Source organism: Cinclus cinclus, chromosome 7 (assembly GCF_963662255.1).
Source record: "Cinclus cinclus chromosome 7, bCinCin1.1, whole genome shotgun sequence".
Taxonomy (NCBI): domain Eukaryota; kingdom Metazoa; phylum Chordata; class Aves; order Passeriformes; family Cinclidae; genus Cinclus; species Cinclus cinclus.
In genome coordinates this window covers 165,114-191,701 of record NC_085052.1, presented here as the reverse complement: position 1 = coordinate 191,701, position 26,588 = coordinate 165,114, and the positions used below count along the sequence as shown (strand labels likewise).

Sequence of the window (26,588 nt, the reverse complement as noted above, 5' to 3'; positions counted from 1 at the left end):
AAAGAGTTGTGGATAATCAGGCTAGATTTTTCACACTGGCAGCAAAAACTACAATTTGGTAATAATGATTTTTGCAATTGTTATGGAAAAATAGTAGAGTACCTACTCAGTGTTATTAGCTAAGTAGAGAAAATTCCAAAGGACTGGCTGCTAAACCAGCAGTTGGAAAGGAAGGTCCAGTGACGGCCTTGTTGTCTCATAGGGCTTGCCACTGTTTGACCTCTTGAGATCCCTTTTATTCCTCTATGGCTATGATCTTAAGAGTAAAGTATTTCTAGAAAGAACAAAGCGTGTTTATGAGCAGACTCCATAAAATGGAGCTTCATGATAAATTGTTTGAAATTGGAAACTTTGAAATTGTGCGATATACCTTCACTACTCTGCTTCCAAAATCTGTGCTCCCATTTACAGTTGACTGAAAGTGCATGGAGATGCTATGGTCTTACCACTTGAATTTACAAACAATTATGAGCAAAGCCAGAATTTACACTTATGCTCACACATATGTATTCATCAAAAACTGCATCAGAAGACTTTCTATCAAAATTACATTATTTACATATACAGCAACTCTGACAAAACCAACCTGGCTAAATCACTTTGCGGCACTTTATTTCACATCCCTAAAATAGTCTGTCTACAAACCTAGATCTGTGATACAACAAAAATGGTTTTCTATGTGTTTATCAGCTCAGCAACATTTATGAACATACAAAAATATGTCTGTTCTATGATCAAAGTCTCTGAAAATAGGCACAATTTTAAACAAGAAACATGGATAAACAAGAAATTGGATAGAATATTCCATACTTTGGAGCACACATATTGCCAATGACTCCTTCGCACCGCAGTGTAAATAGGTCACGGTATTTTTCTAGTATTTCCTGTATTTTTTGGGAAGGACTTGAAGATTCTGTAACAACAGAATTTCATCATTATGAACGTAACATACTACAGACTACACTGGGCAATCTCATTTTCAATAACTTTAAAATTACACTATCCTGTTTAGGAGGTTTTAGGTCATCATTGGATTTCATGCTTTTTGAAACCTAAGTCTGGCTTTTAAAATTAAAAGAATTGTGACGTTTTCAGAGTAAAACTGGGATGCCCATTTGAAAGGTTTCTTTCATAATGAGCTAGGATTATTTGGTAGACAGGTTAAGGACACAAGAAAAAAGATTTTAGATACCCTGAAAAAAGGGTAAAGAATTGAAAACCAGTACTGCTCATAAGGTTCTGTTGCAGAGGCTCAGACAGGACTTAAGTGGGTGGATAAAGTGAGTTTCCAGAGCCCTGACTGCAGAAAACAAGACTCCAAAATAGCCTCTTTTTTGCCAACATCTTAATGTCATTACTTCGTTTTTTTGGTACAAAACTATTCTAAATTCCATGGGTAGATTGTGAATAAAATATTATTTAATATATATTACCTGCTTCTCTTCCTTCATTATAGGGGTCCACAATATCTGATAAACAGTTAAACGCAATGTTTTTCAAACAACAAAAGAAGGAAATTTAGCTGATACTCTCAACCAATATGTTGTGAAAGGATACATTTTAAATTCCTTGTATCAACAGGAAAGCAATTAGAAAGTAGATCACGATTAATTGGTGCCTACAATAAAAAAGAATACATATTCTCTTATGTGTTAAAGTTTCAATTAAATACTAACAGTACTGCATTCCTTGTGTCAAACAGCTATGAGAAAGCCACATCAAACAACTAACAAAATTTTGAATCTGTGTTTAAAAGTATCATGGCACTCAACTGTCCATGGAAATTCATAAACTATTCTGCATTAGCTACTATATATATATATATATATACACACACTACATATATACACACATGTGCATGCACATATATAGACATATATGCAAATATAAAATAGACTTGTAAAAACGTATGTATTCACTATATAAAATGCAATTTTTTTTCAGAAATTATTTTCAGTTACTTTAAGCATCTTCCTTTGTAGGTTGCTAAATACGTAATTTATAAAATGTGATTTTTCAAAGAAAAACTCCTTGCAAAATCAAAAGGAAGCAAGACTCTTATGGACTTATGTGATATTCATTCTATTTCAGAGTTCTAGCACACATAATGAGCCTCTATGCAACCCACTTTCACACTTTTCTATACAAGTTCTCTGGTTAATTACAAAAAATGTGGAAAGTTCACCAAGTTCACCATTTGGACATTCTTTTTCTGAGAAGCTTTTGTGTTTTTTTCTTTAGGTGCTTCAACATTTTTTTCTAATTCAGCTTCTGTGAAAATGGAAAGAAGATAAAATTAATATATAGGCAGTTTTAGCAAATAAATGTCCTTGAAGGACTGTGTGTATTTAATATGATGAAGTGGTAGCATAAACAGTACTACTAGTAGTAATAATAAAAAGAATAACAACAACAGATTGAAACAACAACAACAAAAAAAAAATCACTTGAAAACACAGCAACGTAAGGACATTACCCAAATCTTCTTGCCTAAAAATAAAGGCTTTAAAGTGGAAAACAAGGAGGAGATGTGATAGACATGAAAATGTTTCATTACATGGCCAATTCTGGGTAGAGTTGAACAGTGATCATCAAAGCACTTTCTAAGTCATTTACCATATCTATTAATTGCTAATGTTAATGTAATAACTGAAGTTTCTGTGGGACACGCAGAGATCTAAAGGAAAAAGTTTCATAGTTGATATGGATTTTTTATTTCTTTAAGGGAATTTTAAAAAGCACAGAAAACCATTTTATGTTTCTCACTGTATATATGAATATTATATATGATTATTATATATGATTATTATATATGATTATTATATAATCACCCAGAGTGCATCTCAGCCTGTTACCAGTGAGCGCCCTAGAAGTTCATGGAAACTTGAGATAGACATTAACATCATACTGCTCATGTTTCCTTATCCAGTGGCCTCTGTCATAACTGCAAGAACAGAGACTTTTCAACTATGCTACCTCTCATTTATCTATGTCTAAACTTATGCAACCATAAAAGTTCCACTCAGAAAAAGGGAAAAACAGAAAGTGAAAAAGCCCTACATGTTCTAAAAGTTGTATTTCTGAAAGGTCTGTATCACTATGTAAACTGAAAATATTCTAATCTCAGATTACTTACAATTCTTTCCCCTTAGAAAGAAGGAGTGAAATGGAAAAACAGAGAACAGATTATACTGGAGGCTAAATATTACTGAATATTACATATATGGACACAATACAAGAATCTCTCTGGAACCGCATATTTTCATGATAGAAAGTGAGATTTACACTTGGACCAACTAGTTTTAATAATTTTATGTGGTTTTCTCTACATATGAGAAAAATGCAGCTTAACATTTTTAACTTTATTAACAGAAGATATCTTTGATTCATACAAAAATGGTTTAGAGCATGCATTTATCACTCACTTCTAGATGTAAGAAGCGAGTTTTAAGATGACATAAGAAGTTTACCAACTGCCCAACTACTTTACCTAACCTCATTTTGCTTAAGAGTTTATGTAGGGTTAAGTGTCAGTAGTAGGGAAAGTTCATAAAGCCTGTGAGAAATTGATTTCGCCCTGTTGTAGCACAAGAACCAAGAGAAAAATATTTCAGAGAGTAAAATTTTTACATTTGGTATTTTAAGCAAAGTCTTCTAGTAATGATAAAGAAAAATTAAATGTAAATTCTTACTTCTTTTTTTTCATTGCAGCTGAAAATAGCTTTGAAGTTATAACAAGATGCTTGTAAATTTGTTTGCAATTCTAGATTCCATTGAGTTTTACATAATTCTTTAATGTGTCAAGGTTATTTTAATTTAGCTACCACTGCACCTATAATCAGCCTGTATGTTATTGAAATAAGTCTACTGCACTACATAGTTCTCCTAAAATACTAGAAACCTATTGGAAGTGCTTATTTTCCAGTAAAATATACACCATGATTAATATTTAAATTTTTAAGTATATTTTTTATGCATCATTATGCTAATGGAAAAAAATGTTTATCTGATAGTACCTGACTCAGTCCAATGTAGGCGATTGTAGAGAATCTGTAGAGAAAAATCTCTGGAAACAGAACTTATTCCTTCCTCTTTAAATATACTCAGAGCTTCCAAAGGTAATTCCATAAGTGATGTATCCCCTAGTAATATCACACACAATCCCAAACCCACAGGTTTACCTAAAGAGATGTGACAGAACATGATTGAGATTTAGTTCTTAGTTTGTATATAAACAATTGCAGTTAAATGCAAAAGTCTAAGTTTCCTCCATTGTATGATACATGAAGATCACTGTACTGTGGATTAAGAGCATTAAGAAAAAACATTTATTTTTATATCATTACTCTTAAGATGGTCTCAAATTTCTATGCACTTGTTAGCACCAATTCTTCAGAGGGAAAAATATCCCTGTATTAATAACCAGTGGTGTCAAGTCCAAGTCCAGGTATATGCAATACATTCAAGAAAACAATGTTTGGAAATGCAAAATTGCCACAGCAGCGATTGGCTAAACAGAATAGAGTTATAAAGGAACCTTATCCAATACTGTGTTGTCCTGCAGAAAAGCTTCGTTATTTAGGAAAAAAGTATTAAATATTATTATGGCAATATTTATGCTCTACAGAGAAAGAAGAGATGCATGGGAGATTTATCCAGTTTTTGCAGAACTGCTCTTGAGATGTGTTTAGAGACATACTGTAGTGTTAGGCTTGTATGCAAGCTAACAACCTGTGAGAGTCCATAAAGCCAAAACAAAGACATCTACCAGTTCAAGAAAGTTCCTTATTCTAGCTTTTATCCTGAAGAACTGATTTGTGAAAAAGCCATTTCATTTAGATGTCTACAGACTGTACAGTTTGGAAGACTCTAAATAAATGAAGAAGCGTGGCTACAGCATCTAAATTTGTCTTTGAAAGTATACTGAAATATTTGACTTGATATAAAAAATAAAACAGAGAAAAACAATGCTGAAGCCTTTGACCTCTCCTTGTTTTGAATAAAATTAAAATTGTAATGTCTGGATTTTGGTATCTGGCTATACACACACACACACACACACACACACACACACACACACACACACACAGCACTCAAGGAAGCACATACCCTGCATTCCAACTTGTTTGGTGTCCTTATCTTTCACTTTCTTTTTTCCTGTTTCAGCTGCTGAAACTGATCCACCCTGGGATTCTCTGGGAAGGGGAAATTAATGGAAAATATTACAAGCTTCAATTTCTGCTTCAGTTTCAGTGAAATTTTACACAAAGGACAGCTTCCTTCAGAGTTCCTGCCCTTTAGAAATCCCACCTTTAAACAGTTTAATTATAATGCTTCATCTTGAGCTTCAACTTAAGTATAACTTCAGCTGAAGAGCAGTGCTTGTCAGAAATGGCCATTAGTTTATTATTTGCTCAATCTCAGTCTGACATATCCTGAATATACTCTCTTTCAAGACATGAAGCATTCATTCAACAGGGTACCCTTGCCAATACCACTCCTTTGTTTGAGGGACCTGAGTCACAGCTCTGTTTTCACAAATGATAATCAAAGCAAATATATTTTACCTGATAGTAGAAAAATCAAACTGTGACAGCATTGGTTTCAGATAGTCTTCCATAATTTCTATTATTTCAGAGAAATCTGATGTGAAATCAAGCTCACTATCATTTATTTTCTCTGCTGGAATCTATCACACACATAGAAACAAAAATTAGAGTACTTTAAATGTCCAACGTTGTTAAGTACCATTATATATATATATATATATAAATTTTGTAATACATTAAATCAGAGACTAAATAAAATAATGCAAAAGATCATAAAATGGAAAATATCAATGTAAGAAGTTGGTTTCAAAACTACTTTATTTCAAAATTTTGTACCAGCATTTTGCAAAATACTCTAACATAAGAATTACTAGAAGGTGTCAATACTTACTATTATTTAAACAATTAATATACTTCAGCAATTTCAATGGAGAATGGCAGAAAACTACAGCAGAAAGAAACTATAGTGTGTTCCTTCAAATAGTGAGAAGAAATTGCATAAGGACAACTTTGAGAAGTGGACAGAAACTATGATTTCTATTTCTTCTATGAACATAGAAGAAGCAAATGAAAGCATATGGAGGGATCACTGGAGCCAATTTAGGAAAAAAACTAATCAGAATGAAGAAACTAGATAAGGAGAAACATAGATTAATGTAGGAGAGAAAGACACTGAAAACTGAGCTTTGTAAAATAGAACCTAGATGGACACAAATCCACTAACTGGAGAAACAAACTCAACTAAATGGTGATGAGTGTTGGTATAAATGAATGAACTTCTCACCCAAGGCTTGTGTGGCTCAGTACGGGTGCATACGTAACTTCTGGGAGTTCAATGCATATGCTTTTTAAAAAGTGACTTGTTTTTTTCACCTGTTCAACCAGACACTATCTTAGCATTGGTTTTTTGTTTGTTTTTTTTTTTTTTACCCAACTACAATTTTTCAAACTTGTCAATACTACAAAGGCTGGCCACGGGCAAGAGAAAGTGATCATCAACACTTCAACAATCTGCAGTACTTGGTATTTTAAGAGAAAGATGCTAATGTGATGAATAGAACAGAATTATAATTCAAGAACCAGATTTGTCAATGTCCAGGGTAACCCAAACTGTTATTGCATCCTAGATCTATCTGTGCCCAAAACTGTCCCTGTTTCTTTCAGGCCCAGAAGGCAGAACCAGAACCAGGGCAGTGGAGTGCCAGTCCTTCGTAAAAGTCAGAGTTGCCCAAGTAGAGCTTTCTTGACTTTTGGCTTTCTCTTGCCTTTTGGCATCTGCCATAGAGCTGAGGCAGTGCTGGTGGAGACTCCCCTTTGGGGTTTTCTTTTGCATCTTTGGGGGGTTGCTATGAGTGGGGGGATTTTTTTCCCAGAGAGGTTACATTTCACAGTCCTGGACATCCTCAGGGCAAATTCCACGAGTGCCTGTCTGCAGCCAGCATCAAAGCAAGAGGAGCAGAGTGGAGGTGAGAAGGCACCAAGTTTCCCCAGCCAGCTCCCTGCCATCTTCTCTGGAGGGGAAGGCCAAGTCCCACGTGCCAGTTGCCAGAGGGTGCCAGCTGCCTTTGTTGGCAGAGCTGCCTGGGATGGAGAGATGGGGGCACTGATGCCATTTCCCCTTTGCTTCCCTCCATGCCCATGGAGGGTACCATACTGGGGAAGGAGTCACTACCATTGTGAGCTTCTCTTTGCTCCCAGGGAATCTGTGAGATTTCAGCAACAAATTAGTAGTAGTGTTATTTCTGCCTATTGCTCTTTCATTTTTTAACTGCTATTTTTTCATTTATATCTACTCATACTTGTTTCTCCTCACTGATGGAAAGGGACTGGTCAAAGCTACAAGGGGAGGTTAACTTATTTTAGAGTTTTCATCTCTTAAAATTGTCTTAAACCAAGATGGTCAAATTAGTGTAATTAAAACAATGAAAACTTGTACAGGAAGTTCAACATGATCTGTATTTTTTACCTTTCAGTTAATAATGAAAATAGCCCTATACCAGCTTTTGTTAATGCTATATTTAACAGTGAATTTTATTTGGAATGGAAAAACCTAAGTTTTATCTAATGAAGCCAAAATTAAAAAGTAAAATGCTAGGATTTAGACTTCTACATTTCATGTGTAGAAAACTTTCTGCCACCTTGGAGATAAGCATCTTGAAAGCTATAGGTTTTTGCAGGTTTTTGTAGGTTTTGCTTTATGCTAACAACCTGTGCTCACTGACTGTGATAGTATTCTTTTAGAACCAAGCCTTCCTGCAGTTAAAGTTACAGAAAACTATTATCATCTAGAATTTAAGAGTGTTCTACAAACTTAGACTCCACCAAAACATGTCCTTGAAGCAAAATTTTGTGACTAACTGACTTGGAACAACTGCACCCAAATAAAGAGCTACAGTGCAGAAGATATTGTATGCCCCAACAGAAAGCTTTTCTGTGTTGGAAATCAGTAATAAATCTCTGGCTAAGGTAGTTTTATTTTAAATAAAGGGTTACAATCTAAGATCTTGGGTTTTTTCCTTGGAACAGCAGGGACTTTTCATGTGATATGAAAGGCAGTGCACAAATGCAAATGCCTATCTCTGAAATACGGCACATTTTCAAGCAAACTGATCTCGACTGCATCATTTCAATTCCGATAAACTACTGAACATTGCAAAGCTCCTGAATGACAAATACAGCAACAGTAGCACAGTAAGATTAAATTTTAAAAGTACAAAGCATATAGTAGATTAAATTAAAAGTACAAAGCATATAGTAACTGAAGACTAGGGAACTAGGGATGCCACACTTAGAACGAACTGAAAAATTCTGCATACAGAATGTCTACCATATTTTTAGTACATGTTTTTCACCCAATTTTAAATATAAGGAAATAAAATATATTACCACATCTGTTTTGGAGACACACTCTTGCAAGTTCTGAATGACAGTTTGATTAAGATGATTCTCCATCTTTTGCTGCTTGAAAAGATGCATTTTTTCCAAGAGAATACGAAATACATCAGGATTCACAGGAAATCGAGAAACTTTTGCTTGCACTATTAAAAGAAGGATAACATCCTCTTAAGAGTCTTTTTGAGACATATATGTACTTGAAGAAATGATTATACAAATACCATCAGTCTCTATTAGTGGTATTCTTTGAAAATAAAATCTAGATAGATAGATAGATATAAACACTAAATATATACAAAAATGTACATTAAAAATATTATTATTTATTTACAACTTCAGCCTTCAAATATAAATAAAAATTATATAAATTGTGACTAGTTACATGACAACTGATAATGAAACATATATTTATGAATTTATGTTCCTTGGTAATTAAGGAGACTCAAAATTATTTGGAAAAGTATTTCAAAATTTTACTAAAAGCAACAGTGAAAGATACGAGCCTTCTCAGAACATCAGTGCAATGATTTGTATCTCTTAAAATTAAGAGGTGCTTACCCATCTGCTGAGTGGTTCTTCCTTTCTGCTGTACAGAACTTCCTCTGGGCACCTTAATCAATGAGCTGTACAGCTGTGATCTGTGGAAAGCAGTGAAGTGCTGGATAGATTCTTTGACTGTCTAGCCTTGTTTGTATGACTCAAATTTATCAGATGAGTAATGACTGTCCTCTAATTTAATGTGCTCATAAACATTCTCATTATGCATTAACTACCCCCACCTTCAGTGCAAAAACCTGCAAACTCTAGCTGGAACAAACTGAGAGTGGTAAGGTAAATTCTTTTACTACTGTATAACCAATAAGGTAGATTTCTATTTGTTTCATGACAAGTGTTAAATTCTTTTTAAATTGGTGAATGCTCTCTTAGTCAGTTGCTATAGCTCAATTTATGAGCTAGCTTATTGCAGTCAATTAGGCTGCAATAATCAGATAATTGGTGGCTTTATAAAAATATATATGTAGTTATTTTCAAAGTTATATTTCAAAAACCATAAGCAATAAAAGCAGGAAACTCTTAACAGAACTTAGGAGAGATATCAAGAATGGCCTGAAACCTTTCAAGTGACCTCTGGAGATTTAAGAGATTATTAGGGAAATTGAAAGAACAGAAGACATAAAACTGAGCTGCAGGCAGTTTTATTTATATATTAATTAGTTCATTATCCTAAAATTCAAGTCCATCAAAATTAGAAGTGAAAGGCAATATTCAACCAGGTTAAAAAAAGATTAAATTTGTAAGAAACAGTGCTAAATCAAAATGATGAAATTTTATACCTGTCTTCTGAATGCTGGAGAATAACTATGTAGAAACTGGACGGCAATTTATTCACTATATTGAAATGTTCAACAGGAATACAGAGGTTTCTCCATGCCTGTACAGTGGTTCAAAAGTACTATTATTTTCATAAGATTTTATAAACCCCATTCTTAATTTTTTCATTAGAAAACTGATAGTAATTCTAGGAAAGAAGGTACTCAGCACTCAGCAGATGTTCCAGGACAGTAGGCTCTGTCCAAACAACAGGTGTCACTGCTTCCCTGTGAGGGAAGCAAGCACTGTCACAAATTGTCCAAGGAGGCTGTGGAGCCTCCATTCTTTGAGATAATTCAGAAGTCATCTGAACGTGGTTGTGGACAACAGGCTCTAGGTGGCCCATGCTGGAGCCGGGGGAGGGGTTACAAGACTACTTTCAGAGATTTTTTTCTAACCTCAACTATTCTATAATCATGTAATTTTTGTGCAGTGCAGAACATATAAATATTATTTAAAACAAATTACAAATGCTGTATCATAGTCTACTCTTTGTAACAACACAACTTCATGACCACTACAAAATTTTTGAAGTTACAATGCTATCAAATACTAGCAGAGTATTAGCAAAGCAAATAAGTAGAATAATTCATAGTAATGTTTATTTTTGAAAAAAACTTTGCTACAGACACCTAACCAACAAGTACATTATTAAATTGTATTTGGTTTATGTGGCAAGATTTTAGTAGGAGGGAAAGGTGCAGGGGTGGTACTTAGAATCTCAGAATTCTTCAGGTTGGAAAAGCCCTTGGAGACCATCAAGTCCAACCGCTCTCTCAGTACTGCCAACCCACCACCAACCCATGTCCTGTATACACACATATCTCTCTCTGTGTGCATTTATATAACATACATATAAACCCCTAATAAGTAGCTCAGAAAGTTACCGTTGAATTAGCAGTCAGTTGCTGTTCCACAAATTTTAGAAGATCACTTGTGTTTCTGTTTTGTTTTAACTGATTTTGAAGATGCAGCAAAGCTGCCAGCTGAGAGCTGCTGGTGTTGGATGTAGCATTTAGAAGGATACTCTTCATCATCATAGACACTGAACAACTCTGTAAAATTTTTACATCTACTTATTTTCCTTCACAAAAATAAAACAAATAAATATATACTATGTTTTTTATAACATATGTTGAAGAGAAGTTCTCTTTCTTGAAAGGTGAGATGAACAAACAGAAGACGGCCATTTGTTCTTACAGGTTAATGTAAACAGTCTGACAATAAGGAAGGAAGTTCTCTTAAATACAAATAGCTGGAATAGATTTCTTTGTCTACATTTATCATCAAGGATCCTGCATTTAGTCATCTGAGGTTACACAGAATGGTAAATACTGTGCTCTTACCCTTTCAAGTAAGCTGAGTCTTTTCTGTTTCTGTGCTTTAATGGACACCCATCATATCACACAACAGACCTCCACAAAGAGCAAAATAATGGGTAAGACTATATAAACTTTTCTTTCAGCAGACATAGTAATCCTATCCTTTGAACTAGGAACTATAAGTTATTTGTTCCTGATAAAGGGAATATAAGCCCTACAGCCATTCTGCATCTTCTTTGATGGAGGCACATACTCATTTACATGCACCTTCCAGCCATCTACGGGACCTGCTGTGCAGATATCAATCCGACAAACTGAATATAAAATGAATTATCCACTTCAAAATAATGATTGAACAAATCCAGAGAAACATAAAAATTAATTCTTAGGGAGGGATGAAACTGTATTTTGTGGCAATGCCTTATCTTTGCTAAATATAATATAATAATTTATTCCTATTAAAACTTTTTCATTTATGTGGTCATCAATGAAAATCTCAGGTCGAACACAACAGATAACAGAATTGTAAAAAAAAACCTGATCAAATGTTCTGAACTTACGAATATATAATATATTTGATGACCTATATTACACACTGGTTCTTACATAGAACCCTACATGTATTCTGTATGATCAATTTTCGGACTATGCAAACACAGTTTAGTTTATGCAACTTCAAACATCTTCCCACTGAAAAGCAGCACAAACGTTAGCTGCCTTACCTGATGAAGTGCCAAAAACTGGGTAGTTGAAATTGGATCTAACTGTCTAAAGCATTCAGCCATTTCCAAACTAGCAAGAGCCAGTACATCAGTAACATTATGACTGAATGCAATAGCCATAGACTGCAGCAAAGCCTCACTGGACTGAGAAAGGTACTTCTGAGCCATTCTTTGTTGTGTCTAGATGATAAAAATTAAAAGCTTTGTATTAAAATTGGGTAATATTAAGTATTTGTTATACATACACAAACCACAGCATGTTAGAGATGATAAATATTGCTTTATAATGAGTTTATATTGCTTTATAATTTTAATGCATTTTCTTTTTAAGGCACTTAATGTATGATCAAAATATGCAACTATGAATTTATTTTTTAGCAGACACCAATATCTGTTATACAACATTAAAAAATATTTGGTTTAACACAGAAATTTCTTCTAATATAAAATGTGTACCCAACAGAACAGACTTTCAATTCCAGGCAATATGAGCAGTTCAGAACCAAGGATCAATACAACTGTTTCTGTGAACGTAACCATATTTAATCATATTTAGTCCAAATTAACCCACAAATCTCTTATCTTTGGTACTTATTGATTTTGCTAGCAACACCAACTGTACATTCCCAATTCCTAGTGTGCTTTCAATTGCAGTAATTAACAGAGATCAGCTCACCGAATTTCAGGAATGTTTTGCGATAGAAGTAATTTCTTTCTTTGTTCCCAGTCTGCAAAATATTGTGCTCCCATAAAAAGTCTGTGAGGCAGAAAGAAACTGCCTGCTTATCTAATCCTGGTTGCTACATGCTCAATCAGTGGGAAAGGACTGAAGGAGAAATTATTTTTTTCTGGGAGCAAATGGGTAAACTCATTCAGAAGCTCACACAAAATCTACTGGGGAGTAGGATAAAACTACATTACAGGGAGTGACGGAAAGCTGTTTGTTGGAAGATGTTGTGTAGATTTTTATCTTTTTTAAGACCAAGTTTTTGTTACAACATTTCCATTATCAGTTTAAACAGAATTGATAAGCCAAGTTGACTGTTATTCCATAAAAAGAAAGCACTCAAATTCCAATGCAAGCTCATAAAGTAATGTACCTTTAATTCCTGTATTTTTCTCCTATACTTATCTTTATGACACTTATTAGTTGATAAACCGCTCTCTGTCATGTCCTGTTCACTGCATTCTGCTGAAGTCAGCAAAGATTTTCTGATGTCTGATTTAGCATCTTCCTACCCAGCACAGCATTAAAAAAAAAAAACAGTCACTCCATTAAGTAAGTAAGGCTACATTTCTGCGTGAAAGTTTATGTGAAAAATGAATTAATCTTAAAAGAAATAACTACTATAATTCCTTCATGGTGAGAAATTTAGTAATCCTATCAATGATCAAAATTTCTTAGTATGTTACAAAGGCAATATGACCAACATCAACTAAAAAGACACCCCCATACAACCTCTAAGAGTTTGATTTTCTCATATATTTCCTTCACTCATTTCTTCTGAAAACTTTAATTCATCACTGAATTTATAATGCCTCCATCAACTCTCCCTTTCATACGTGGGGTTCTTACTCCAACATAAAAGGAACTTACAAACCCAAGCTTTTAACCTACAAATCAATACTTCTTGGTCACATGGATTCAGAGACCATTATCTCACTTACCCTTTAAAGTATTCAAGAAATTATTCTATCTCTCTTTTGAAAATATTGTAATTATTAAAACAAATAAAAAATCAGCTACATGAGGATAGCATGTAGGCAGAAACATGCTTTTTGAAATTACTCATTTTGCTATTCATTTTTATTACAGCTTGCATGCAGTATACAAAACCTAGCTCTACATAAAGAGCAGCTTCTATACAAATGTATATAGAAAAATATTAGAGCAGGTAAACTTCACACAGAAAAATAAATTTAACTGAAGGAAAGAATGCATACCATAACATTTGGCTTCCAGTAAATCTCTGAATATACAGGATCTGCATTAACAGCAAGTAAATGAAGGGTTTTTCCAGTTAGATACAGGCATTTGGATTTGATGCCAGGACAGCCTTTGCAGAGATTCTGTATGTTTGCTAACTGAGCCAATGCAATATGAGCCATGGTGTGTTGCATATACTTCCAATCCTGGTAAAATACATATTTATGTTTATATTTATATTTATATTTATATTTATATTTATATGCTCATATATCCCCACACAGACAGAAGAATGTAGTTTTTAAAAAATAACACATATATTCACATACAAATACATATGTTAAACGTGATTATACTTTCCACTACGAATGAGCTCTCTTTAATAGATATACAAATTCATTAACAACGGATTTAGAAAAACGTTCAATGTAATATCCCTAAGCAAAATTCAACCAGTGCCAGGGAAAACATAGGATAAGGGGAGGGTGGCCAGTAAACCATCCCCACGACTAAAACCACACACTTCAACCTCCATTGCCACAAAACTACATGATTGGTGTGGGAACCCATTTCTTCTATAGGGGAAGAAGTTGTGCTATGGAAAACCTTGTTATACTATTAATGTAAATCATGGGACTAAATATTTTGTATTACCTGTTCTATTGCATCATCTTCAATGATGAATTCCTCCACAAATTCATGAAATGATGCTTCTCCCACATTTTTAAGCTTTTTCTCAGTAATGACAAGATGAAAAATATCCAAAATAATTTCTACAAGATTTATTTTTCTAAGAGCTAATTGTCTCATTATTGGCATACTAACATTTTTATTCTGAAAAACAAAAGAAAGTAGAATTTTAATTTCAAGTATTTTTACAAATCAACCAGATAAGAAGCTATTGTATTTCTTTTAACCAAAGGAACAAACATTTTAGCATTACCACCTTGACAGAGCAGAAATATTGCCATGAAGGTACTTAAGTAATTTAAAAGAAAAACTTCAATATCAAATATAATACAAGGCAATCAAAGTAGCTCCACAGATTAAGAGCAGCTGGGTTTTTCCTTTTCACATTTTAAGTACATGGTATAAATATGTAATATCTAATAATGCTACATACACACTAGCAAAGTAGGCTGCAGGCTTTCATTACCCAAAACACAATATTTTGAAGACAGACATTCTTTATTTATAATAATGTTTTGTGAGGACTTTTTGTTTCTCCTGAGAAGAAAGACATTTTGAAGAATTTTAAATTTTCAAGGTATTTAGAGAATCAAAAATATCTCCAAGTTTGTACTTTTTTCTTTTGTAGCTACTTAGATAAATGTCAGAATTAAATAAACTTGACAAAGACCAAACAAATTCTCTCTTCACCCCTTTCTCAACTGTAAATTCTTTTGGCGTGTAATATTTCCCTCTATATATGAAGAATGTTTAATCATTACAAGAAGATAATTCTTGGAAGCCCCAAATGAGATTATCCAAGAATGAGTGAATACTACAACTAAACTAGGTTTCCTTTCCACAATTAAGGGGGAAAAAAGTCAATACCTCATTAAATGCAAATAAACTACAAACACTATGAAATACTTCCTCTGTTCTGGATACTGCTCTCTGAGCTAAGTTATAAGCATCAAGACAGTGACTGTGTTTGTCTTTTTTGTTCCTTTCCTGCTTGGCAATCATCCTGAAAAAAAAAAACCAAAAAAACAACACCATAAACTCAAAAAAACTAACATAAGAAAGTGCTTATTTTTATGGTATCAACACTGTTGAACATATATAAAAAAATAATGAATCTAATTAGTAGATTAACTAGATTAATTATAGATGAAGATTAAATTTGTGCATGTGTTTTTGAAATGAACAAATAGGAGGAGCGAACCCTTACAAGTTATTTTTTCAAAGATCTTATTCTTAGAACTGTACTGCTGCAATACAAGAAGATGCCAAGACTCAAAGAGAAGAAAGGCAGATCATATTCTACAGTATGCATTTAGCAGGAGCACAATGCCAGTATTCCAGAAACAAAACATATCTCAGTTGTTTTAAGGGGTATCTTGCAAACAGCTGGGATTCCAAGAATACCATGTTTTGCACTTTTACTGCTGCAGCAGTTTCTAGAGAAACATTTCAACAGTAAGAATTGCAAAAGCCTGCAAAAACTAGAGAATGGTTGGTGTGGCTGCTAAAATACTTCTACAAATGGGAAGTCAAAAAGCTGACTTAAAAAACCCTGACACTTTGTTTTGACCTTGAAAGAGAACAACAGAGAATTCTGCCTTCAGTGAAAACAATTTTTGATTCTACAGTACTTTTCTGAATACAGAACACATGAAGAATGCAAACAGACTTCTAACACTAATATAGAAAACCTAGCAATGTTACCTGCTCTGTTCCATCTTAAATAGACTATAAAAAGTAAACAATACACTTCATGGACTAATTCAACCTAAATAGAATTTTTCAATAGAGGTACAGTCTTACCTACGAATATTTGCACATTCCAGCAGTATTTCAGCACTGTAGTTTTTATGCCCATGATGAAAAAGGTCCTTCTCAATTTGAATTAATTTATTGTAGGATTCCTGTAGAATGTGTGGCAACTGAGCAGAATTAGCATTAACTGTCGTATGATCCTGGGCAAAATGTATCTGAATAAGTGTTTTTCTAGAAATAAAAATTAAATACAAGACAGCAGTCAGAAAGAACAGGCTGTTTTTGAGAAACAAAAACTCTGCTTTCCTTTAAATTCTAAGAAATCTTTTAAAAGCATCATAAATGTGTGTTTTACAAATTATAGTAATTCTGAAAAAATCCAAGCATTATATTTTGAGATTAGAGGTGTCACTTGTTCTGTTCCCCGTATCTAATCATTCAATGTAACTAGGCCTAACCAGTCTTTTAAATACAGATGAACTGAGAAGACTGGCAATTGTCTTCAATTTCTAATTGAAAGCTTCTCATTTATGGAAAGACACAGGAGTGTCAGTTTTGTATACTTCCTTCCCTTTACCAACACATTTTAAGGTCTCTGTGCTAGGATTTCAGTGGAACTGAAATCATTGTTTAGTTTCACCATGAAGAAGCTTTTTGGTTCATGGTGAGAACAGAAGTAAGTCAATACTGTAGACTGCAGCAGTGTTGTGGGAGTGTTCAAACAGATACCCCTGCATAGGCAAATATACATTGCACCTTTGGATAACCTCCACTGCAAGCTAGGCACAATCGCTTATGGTATCTAGTTCACCAACATAACAGGTAGTAGGGCCACATGCATGCATTTGGGAAGGAAATACAGAAATTTGGAAAGAAATTTAAATTTTAGAAAAAACAGACCACCACATAAATGACTTAGAACAAAAGTATTTGAGAATCCACAGAATTTGCCATACTAAAATAAGACAGCATTGTAAAAATTGCATGTATTGCAATGTAGCTGCGTATTAGAAGCTGGGCATACTTTAGAGAAAAGACAGCTTACCTGGCTTCGAGGGATGCAATCATAAAATGCAATTCTGATTGCCTTCCACATCTCTTCAGTGAAGCAGACTGAAGCACATTTACAGTATGTTCCAGTATCTCACAAGCCTGCAGGTAACACCAGAATTTTAAGAATTCCATTTTAAATGTCTATGGATAATAATAAACATTCATTTAGAAAGCTTAAATTTTGTACAGAACAAGTTAATTATTCCCAAAATGGCTGGCTTTTGATAACTGTAAATAAGTCTAGAAAGTCTGAGTTATGATTATACTTAGATACTTTGATGATTACATGAATGGTACACATACATACAAGGAGAGAAGATGGAGCCAGATTCATCTTGGAGGTACATAGCAAAAGACAGCAAATATTACTTCAGTCACAATCAAAATAATCCCTCTATATGATACAGCATTGCACAGTGCATCAAGACAGGTTAGAACATTATAGACTTGAGACTTTATTTATGCTGAAACTCATAAAACTTAAGGGTTTAACAGTAAATGGATACTTTTATGTTACAGGGTTTTAGTAAAAAAAAAAAAAAAAAAAGTTTTATAGAAGTATCTTCCAGAATCTAGAAATAATATTTGTAAAACTATTTTAAATACTTGGGAAGGAAAAGCATAATAGAAAATACTATTGAAAGGTGTGATTTTTATTGAATATGAAAAGTAAATACACCAGTGTTAACAAAACTGTCTGAATACAAAATAATTCTAATCAAAAGAATTAGATCTCTGGGATTTAGTCATACATACTAGATTATAAATGGTTTTATTCCAATAAAAGAATACACATCTTGTCACAAAAACATCCTAAACTTCTGTGGGTAGAATTTCATTCATTCCTAGAGGACTGCATCTGTTTGGAACCTGTAATTAGCATCTGTTAAATGCTCAGACAAAACATTAACTGCATTTAACACCTAAATTTGCTTTTATTGAAATGTAAAGGCTATAATATTTCACTGAGAGAGACCACTACTGAAAAAAAACCCAAACCACAACCTCCAAGCCCTAAAAATTTCCTTACCATGCTCTGTTTTCCTTCCCCCTGTTCGTCTAGAATAGCTTCTGTTAGACTAAGAGTACTGTTATACCAGAATTGCTCATTTCCTCCCATGTGCTGGGCTTTCTCAAGAAGTGCCTTAGCTTGTCTGTGGTTTCTTTCCAGGTTAGCCAACACAGCAAGTAAGTACAAGCACCTTGACATATCAGATAGGGCCCTCAATTCCTAGAAAGAAAGAGATGTGATCTGTATACCAAAATTCCACTACTGTTACTCGTATTTATGTTTGTCCATATTTTAGATTAACCTTACAGCAATAAAATCGAGTGCTATTCCCCCAAGTATCTGCTGAAATTCTTATTTATTCCATGTAGTACATCTACGTCATATTTCTTTCTGTTCCTGTACCTTCTATCTCATAGTCAAATAACCTATTTTTCTGCTATTATTTAGTATGTATGTATCTCTTAGTGTTTGTCCGTGTCTGATGAAGAAATGTAAATGAGATATCTTTGTGAACTGTACAGATACACTAGAGATCCAGTGAACCTACAGAGCTGCTTTACACTAGTTATAAGCTATATAACTAGTCCTGCCTAAGGGACAAATATTATATAATATTTGTATACTAGCATACAGACATACAGGATACTATCGATGAATTACATAATTAAAATTACTGTCCTCCCTAATGTATTTTGAACTTTCCTCAATATACAATTCTTAATTAATATTTTGTAAAGGGGCACGTATTATTCATTAATATAATTCATGCATTATTAGTCAAAGTATTCGTGATTATACTAAATTTACATAGGCATTTTTTCCCTACATGACAAAATTTATTACATAAAGTAACAGGATATCAATTACATTTTTTAAAGTAAAGGTTTTACTGCAATAATCATATGTCAATAACTTTTATAATGAAGCACAGGGCTACAGTGAAAAATGTTAGATATAGGGAAAATATCTGTAATGTATAATCCTTCATAATAATGAGATGATGTGGATCTGTTTGGTGGAACATATGGACACTTATTCCAGATTTGCCAGAATTCTAGGAAATAATTTCAGTTTTATCAAAACATTACAGCAAATCCATAATGAAGCTCCAAATTAAATAACCAGACTTTCAAACAATCAAAATATTGAGAGGATGGGGCAAAATGCTCTCTCTCTCTCTCTTCTGAACAGACCTTGAACATTTCCCACCTATTTAAACAAACAAGGCTGAAATATACCTATATCTTCCAAGGCCACTGCAAAGCAGACAGGCATGCTGACACTACTTCAGAAATTTATATAACCTTCAGAACTACTTCCATAAAGTTTGGGTGAAATGCCATATTTTTAAAAGTACATATTACATACGTTGAAACTTAATAAGAAATTGGTTTGGAGTGGTAGGAGAAGGCTTGGCTTTGTAGCTTGATTGTTATTATTATTCTGAGGAATAACTGCACCAAAATGAACATTTTCCCTACACATGTTATTAGTGTTTCTTTTTCTGTTTAATTTGCATTGTACCTGAGTTGCAGCATGTGCCTCTGAAAGCAGAAGCCTTGCTGGCTGATACAAGCCTAGCTGAATTAGTACTTCAGCTTTTTCAATCCACAAGCGAGGGAACGAAAGTGCACTCAGTCCTTTTCCTGTTACTGTATTTACCTGGAAACCCTGAAAAAAATTAAAGAAGTATTACACCTTCATAAATTTCAGACCAAACTAGACAGAATACAAGTTGCTATTAACTATGATATCCCACACCTCAGCTGTACTTTCTAACTTCAAAATGTATCATTATATTGCAAGAAAAGCAGGTAGTTTATGAGATTTGGATTTTACAATCCTCCAAAAACATTGAACTACTAAGTATATAGTATTTAAACTAACTGTACGACAGATTAACTACGGATATGTCACAAAGTTGATTTTTTGTAATAACTAAAACTCAAAGAGGAATACTCTTAATAAGATCTAAAAGAGATTACTGGAGAGGGGTTAGTAATAAGAAAAACAAGGTATGCTATATGCACAAGTATGGAAAAAATATACAAAGAGAGCAAAATGGTGTGATGACAATCCAGACAGCATTGCCATAATAACGAGCAAAGTGGAGGTAAGTGCTGAAGAAATCAGTAAGGCAATCATCTTCCTAAAGAAAAGACAGCAAAGACAGACCTGAAATATTTGCAAGCCCTTGAAATAATACATAAGAAGAAGCAAAACAGTACATGCTAATGTAATGGAGAAAGAATAGAAAAAACGAGGCTAAGAGTGAATACAATAATACAAGATAATTTTTTTGCTTCTCAGTCTTTTTAATCTATTTGCATTAGTCCCCAAATCCATTTGTAGGAAAGTAGTTTTACTTTGTGTGAATAAAGATTCCAATCTTGCTCTTCCTTGATATAAATAATATGCCAGGCAAACCCAGCTCAGCTTCAGATGACTGCTAGCGGAATTTAGGTAGCATGCATTTTTGATGATTTTTGTGTTCATGTATTTTTCACGTATTATCTAAAAACAAAGTAGCAAGTGCATTTAAAAAAGGGAGGAGTAATTAATTTAGTATAGAAACTGAAGTAGAAATAAAAACCTTTTCACTTGAAGTAAAGATATTCTCATTCCTACTATCATTAAGCTGAGCGTTTTCAACAGGTATTTTTCTTTCTTCTGTCTTCATCCATACAGTTTTTTCTTTTTTCAGTGCAATCTCTTGCCTACACCTAAATCACAAGAAAGAAAAAGTAAACTCAAGTATATTTTAAAAAGCATTTCATAACAAAGTACTAGTGTGTTAGAAATCTTTACCATACACTACTCTGTAGACAGACATTAACCAAACATGCACAGAATTTTAGGGCATAGCTAATACACCAAAGATGTGTTCTGAGATCATGGTTTTTACTATTTTCCCCCAACAACACTTATCAACTGTAGGGAACACAGTCCCAAATAAATACCACCTCAGCACTGAAAATACATACATTGCTTGCTCTAATTCATTAATGTATACTTCTCCAGCAGCTTTCTCATGATACACAGATGCCTGAGTCAGTTTTAAATCTGAGCATATCAGGGCAATTCTACAAATAAAAAGAAGAAATGTTTAAGAAATAGTCTGAATCCTTCATATATTTCTTCATATAAGCACGTTATATATACATAGCACATATTCTACATTTGTCAATTCTACCTTCATGTGTCTTGATTAATACTGGCAATAACAAAGACTGTAAATAAAACCAGGAGAAATTACCCATTCACAGAGGCCACAGAATCAAAGAATGGTTTTGGGCTGCAAGGAACTTCTAAAGATATCTAAATGTGTGGGCAAGAGCACCTTCACAAGACCAGGTTGCTCCAAACTCCATCCAATCTGACCTTGAACAATTCTTGGGATGGGACATCCACCTGTAACCCCAGTCATGTCCATCAAACCTGCATCTCTCCAACTTAATGGCAAAAATTATGTAGTAAAAGTATGAAAATATGTATACGGTCTCACTATAGCATGCAACCACCACGCCCCTGCCCCTCAATGTCTATGTGCTAACCTACTTTTCTCTCCTGAGTAAAAAGGATTATATTCCTACACGCATATTGGGTCATAGATATATATATAAAACACCATGAAATAAACACAAGTCTTGAGGAATCAACAAAAAAAAATTGTCTGGCAAATCTTGGCTGAAAATAATTTCCTACCCGAAAGTCCCTTTCAGTCTTGCAAGAAAGCAACTCAGTAATCAATTGCCAGACAAACATATATTTGTATACAGGAATATCTATTCTGCTTGGTGGGATCAGTTTCAGGCATTTAAAAGATTTGTTATGTTGTGTTGCACAAACTATCAGAAAATAAGCAAACAATTATTCCTTATGACTGTTACTTATTAAGCAAACATAATTTAATAGCTATCAAAAAAGCATGATTAAATGCTTTAACTGAAACAGCAAGAATTTTCAATTGCATGCATATTAAATACTTTTAAATCAGAACTTTTAGAGATCCTTATCCATAAAAAATAATGTAATTTTGGTCACAAAGGCGTATCTGTCTAAAAAAGCACTTACCAGGGCAACTTCTTTGTGCCCTTAAGGTGTAGAATATGCTTTTGATGCAAACAGGGACTCTGCCTTTTGAATACTTAATAGATAAGACTTTTTTTCATAGAAACATTTTTTTACTTTGTTTTCTCAGTTAGATGACAATAAGGCATTTAAAAAATTTTTCACATGAAAGTGGCCAGGCTTCATAATCTCATACGCTTTCCACATGGGAGATCATGTTTAGTAATAAATAAACATAGTGGCCTTAATTCCACAAACCTATTCATCAAAATTCTATTAAAATTCATTAAAAAAAAGAAAAATAAATTAAAAGCCATTACAAATATAAAACAGTAAGTCAAAAGAATTCTTGTTGCTACTTGGTGAAATATTAATGGATGGTCCACTCCATTCTATTTCTCTTCAATTTAAATAAGTATACAAACCGAAGGTGATAGAGATCAGACAGACTTCTACATTCCAGAACTTCACTAGCAATAACTTCAGCTAGCTGAAAGATTGGAAGAATCAAGTGGGGGCAAAAAATTTTCTGCAGTTCTTTAGATAAAAGGTCCATAAAATACAAAGTGCAGGTCTGAAAAGAATTTTTTAAAAATTCAGTCAGTATAAATATAATTTTGTAGAAAATAAACTTTAAATTCATAATTACATCTTCAGTTCCAAAATAAACCTCAAAAAAGACACAAAGAAACTTTCGAGCTGAAAGAGCAGCAAGGTACACATAAAGCTGGAAAATGTCTTCTCTAAGTTAAATTCATTTCAGCATGCAGAGGACAGACCTTCTGAAGTATTAATGAATATTACAATACAAAAGTATTTGGGACAATTGTCTGAAAATACACATACAGAAAAACTAAAATACAACCATTTTCTGGTACTGATTTTCTCCTAAATAGTAAATGCTCTAGAATTCTGAGGAGTATACTTACAGGTTTTGGGAAATTATCCCAGTTAATACCATAACTATTTGTTTTCTGTTTAAAAGTATCTCTGATTTTATTGGGACAGTCATACTGGGCCCATTCTTCCACATCTGCTGGTAAGGAATCAACTGATTCTTTCCCTTTAGGCTTCTCCTTTGCAACAGAAACTTCAACCTATAATAAAGACAAGAACACTTATGAGATCAAATTAACAATCCTGTTGGTATTAAATATTCAGCTAAAAAAAATGCACATACTTGCTTTGAAATATTGTCAGATTTGGGGTGTTTTCTGGATCTCTAGACTGTGGGTGTTACAAAACAGCAGTATTTGACCAAGGCAACAAACAAAAGAAAAAGTGTTTGTAAATCCATGATCTGTCAAGACTGTGTGATCAAAAGTGAAGGTAGGATCCACAGATTCACAGAGAAATTCTTCCCCGGTTATGGGAGTCAGTACAGGAAAGCATCTGAACTATTTACCAAATGAGCACAGGGAAATACCTCTTAAAAAGAGAGGATCATTTTAATTCCACAGAAAAGTGGGTCTTACTTGTTTCTCTTTCTTTTTAGGAGTTTTTAACTTCACTTTCTGAGGACTTGTAGGTTGTGAAGTCTTTGAGAATGCTTTTGTAATAATCCCTGATGCTGACAATGACACCTAGACAATAAAATAATTACAGTTATTTTCAATTTTTAATTTAAAAAATCTGAGTGTCTAGTAATACTTATTATACACTGCAAGTCACTATCTACAGCTATTAGCAATTGTCATAGATCATATTCTGCTTGTGTAATAGTTATCTTCAGAAAAATAACTATTTCAGAGACTTCTGGATGCTTGCATTTTTTGTACAAGCATTTAGGACAATCATGGCAATATAATTAAGCAGCAGAATTGTCAAAAGACAAGATCATACCTGTGATAAATACTACTGCTACCTTTTTTTTATCCTATATGGTTGCAAATGCAATTCCTTGTTTTCTTTCAAACCAGTAGTCTAGTTTCATTTCTATAAGGGATGAATTTTATAAGGAAGTAATCTGCAAGACAGCAGAGTCACTCTGTCCTCTTTCTGAGTTAGTTTTTTACCATGCTACTACTGAATATTATATAAAAGAAATTTCTAAATATTTAAGCATACAAAAGAATTAACTGAAACTCTCTGTACAAGTGAGAGCACAGATTCTGATCTTACCTAAAATTAAAAAAAACAACAAAACAAAAAAGCAACAACAAACAAAACCAAAAGTAAACAAACAAAAAACCCAACCAACCAAACAACAACAATTAAAAGCCAAAAACAAACACCACTTTAATTTGAGAAGAATAATATGTTTTACTTCAGGAATCAAGAGTAGAATACAAAATATGAATAAAAAAATAATGCTGGATACTCACAACAAATGAAAATTTCTAATTAAAGGTACCACATCTTTTAAAAAGTCAGAGGCAGCTGATTTTTTCAGAGAATGCTTTAAGGTCTTCTACTGAGTTATTTATGGAATCCTAACACCAAAGAGCCTGCTTTGAAGCGGATGTCTGCAGTCAGGTCTGCTTTACTTTGACAGGCAAAACAAGGTATCCTGTACTACTTTAATTCCTTTAATACCACATGGTTATTCCTTTTCTCACAATACTGTTCAGCTGTAAATATGATTCCTAGAATTACTATCATTATCCTACAACTGGCACTGACAGCAGCATCAACTCTTTTAAATTTTAGTTTTAAAAGCTTGTTCAAACAGTAGTACTCTCTTCAGGTAGTTTCTTCCCTAGTAAGACATACAGTCAAGTGTTGGATATTAAAAGTTATGCGTGTGTAAATTTGAAAATACCAATATTCAATTTCTGTTTTGCAAATTCCTGTCTTGCATCAAATGTTAAACTGATTTCACAATGAATTCTTGCTTATAATTACCACAACTAAGTGGTAACAAATTGTAGGTTTTTACTTCTAATTGGAATAGAACTATACATAAGCTATACCTTACCAATCTAGTTGATAGGTCCCAACTGAGACTGTTCCTATAATGATTTGATTAATTACTATTATCAAGTACATATTTAGTCCCTTCAAATATTTACTTTACTTAACATACAATTGTTTTCCTATGATCATTGCTGTGATTCTGAATAGCCATTTCAGTTGGGCATATATATGAGAAATGAAGTAGATTTGACTGACTTGAAGTGCTCTAACTATGAAAAAGTAATTAGAGAAATCAATCAGTGAACACTGCCAGCCTCTACAATTCCTTTCAGTCAAATGACAGCCCTTTTTATTCAATTTCATGAAGGTCTACCTGTAATCACCATTCTTCGGAACTCCCAGAAATGGCTTCAGTATGTATTCTGCCACTACTGAGACTCCTTAACAAATTAAAAATACAAAATTTGAGAATTTATTGCACGAAACATATGGATGGACTTCAGAGAAACAATGGCCCACAGCTTTTATCCTTAGTCTCTCTTCTCCATTTTCCTGAGAGAAACAATTTTCTTGTTTAATCCTTAAACCTGAGAAAATACACTAACTGCACCACAAAACAGAAAAGTCTAAGGACAAAGTTAAACCCCAAATGAATAGCTGCTACCATGATTACACAAGGAAATGTGAAATGTACTGGTCACATTATAGTACCACAACACAACACAGGAATTCCCACGATCTCACCTGCCACATACGGATGATACAGGCATACGCCATCAAACAGTGCTGCTGATGAAAAGAAGAACTAGGACCAGAAAATAAAGCCATTAATGTCTGTGCTCTAAACAAAGCTTCCAGTTGTTTAATATTGCTCAGATCTTCCAAATTAATTTGGGGCATGGTACCATTTGCTTCATTGTCCATCTTAGCATTTTCTGTAGGCAATAACTTTGGTATAGAATTGTTTTCTGTTTAAAAAAAAAGCAAACACATGCTCACAGTGACAGCATTGTAAAAATGTACTTGAAAGTTACAATTTCTGAATTGAAAATGAAAATATTTCGGGGAAAAAAATAAAAATGGAGATCTATCTACTACAGGTGCTCTTGTTAAAATTATGTAATGCTACTTGTACCATGTTTTTAATCAACAATGTAACAGTTCTGTATAATAAATGATGTAAGCCTGACAGAGAGATGAAATCCACAAAAGGCTGGACCAGAAGACCTTTTGAGGTTCCTTCCAACTTGGGCTCTTTTATATTTGAAACCAATTTCCCTTATTATATTATCTGAGTTTCCATTAAAAGCTTTGCCAAATTTTTCTTGAAACTTAAGTGGTGTAAGGATAGTAATCATAAGCAAA

General features: G+C 33.6%; 1 protein-coding gene across 1 annotated transcript in view; it reads right to left on the bottom strand.

Moving 5' to 3' along the window:
• Positions 1-26,588, bottom strand: part of CFAP46 (cilia and flagella associated protein 46) — a 68,578-nt gene that overhangs the window by 6,050 nt on the left and 35,940 nt on the right. The window contains exons 29-54 of the mRNA XM_062496286.1: positions 25,968-26,191; positions 23,843-23,950; positions 23,297-23,464; positions 22,793-22,941; positions 21,281-21,379; positions 20,890-21,019; positions 19,821-19,967; positions 18,315-18,515; positions 17,277-17,383; positions 16,280-16,462; positions 15,344-15,479; positions 14,441-14,620; positions 13,804-13,992; positions 12,960-13,094; positions 11,860-12,039; positions 10,703-10,870; positions 9,779-9,876; positions 9,003-9,082; positions 8,436-8,587; positions 5,568-5,689; positions 5,110-5,195; positions 4,017-4,181; positions 2,195-2,271; positions 1,558-1,618; positions 1,434-1,469; positions 811-913 (exon numbers count right to left, since the gene is read on the bottom strand). Of these exons, the coding sequence (XP_062352270.1) occupies positions 811-913; positions 1,434-1,469; positions 1,558-1,618; positions 2,195-2,271; positions 4,017-4,181; positions 5,110-5,195; positions 5,568-5,689; positions 8,436-8,587; positions 9,003-9,082; positions 9,779-9,876; positions 10,703-10,870; positions 11,860-12,039; positions 12,960-13,094; positions 13,804-13,992; positions 14,441-14,620; positions 15,344-15,479; positions 16,280-16,462; positions 17,277-17,383; positions 18,315-18,515; positions 19,821-19,967; positions 20,890-21,019; positions 21,281-21,379; positions 22,793-22,941; positions 23,297-23,464; positions 23,843-23,950; positions 25,968-26,191 (3,484 nt within the window). The remainder of the gene's footprint in view (positions 1-810; positions 914-1,433; positions 1,470-1,557; positions 1,619-2,194; positions 2,272-4,016; positions 4,182-5,109; positions 5,196-5,567; positions 5,690-8,435; positions 8,588-9,002; positions 9,083-9,778; positions 9,877-10,702; positions 10,871-11,859; positions 12,040-12,959; positions 13,095-13,803; positions 13,993-14,440; positions 14,621-15,343; positions 15,480-16,279; positions 16,463-17,276; positions 17,384-18,314; positions 18,516-19,820; positions 19,968-20,889; positions 21,020-21,280; positions 21,380-22,792; positions 22,942-23,296; positions 23,465-23,842; positions 23,951-25,967; positions 26,192-26,588) is intronic.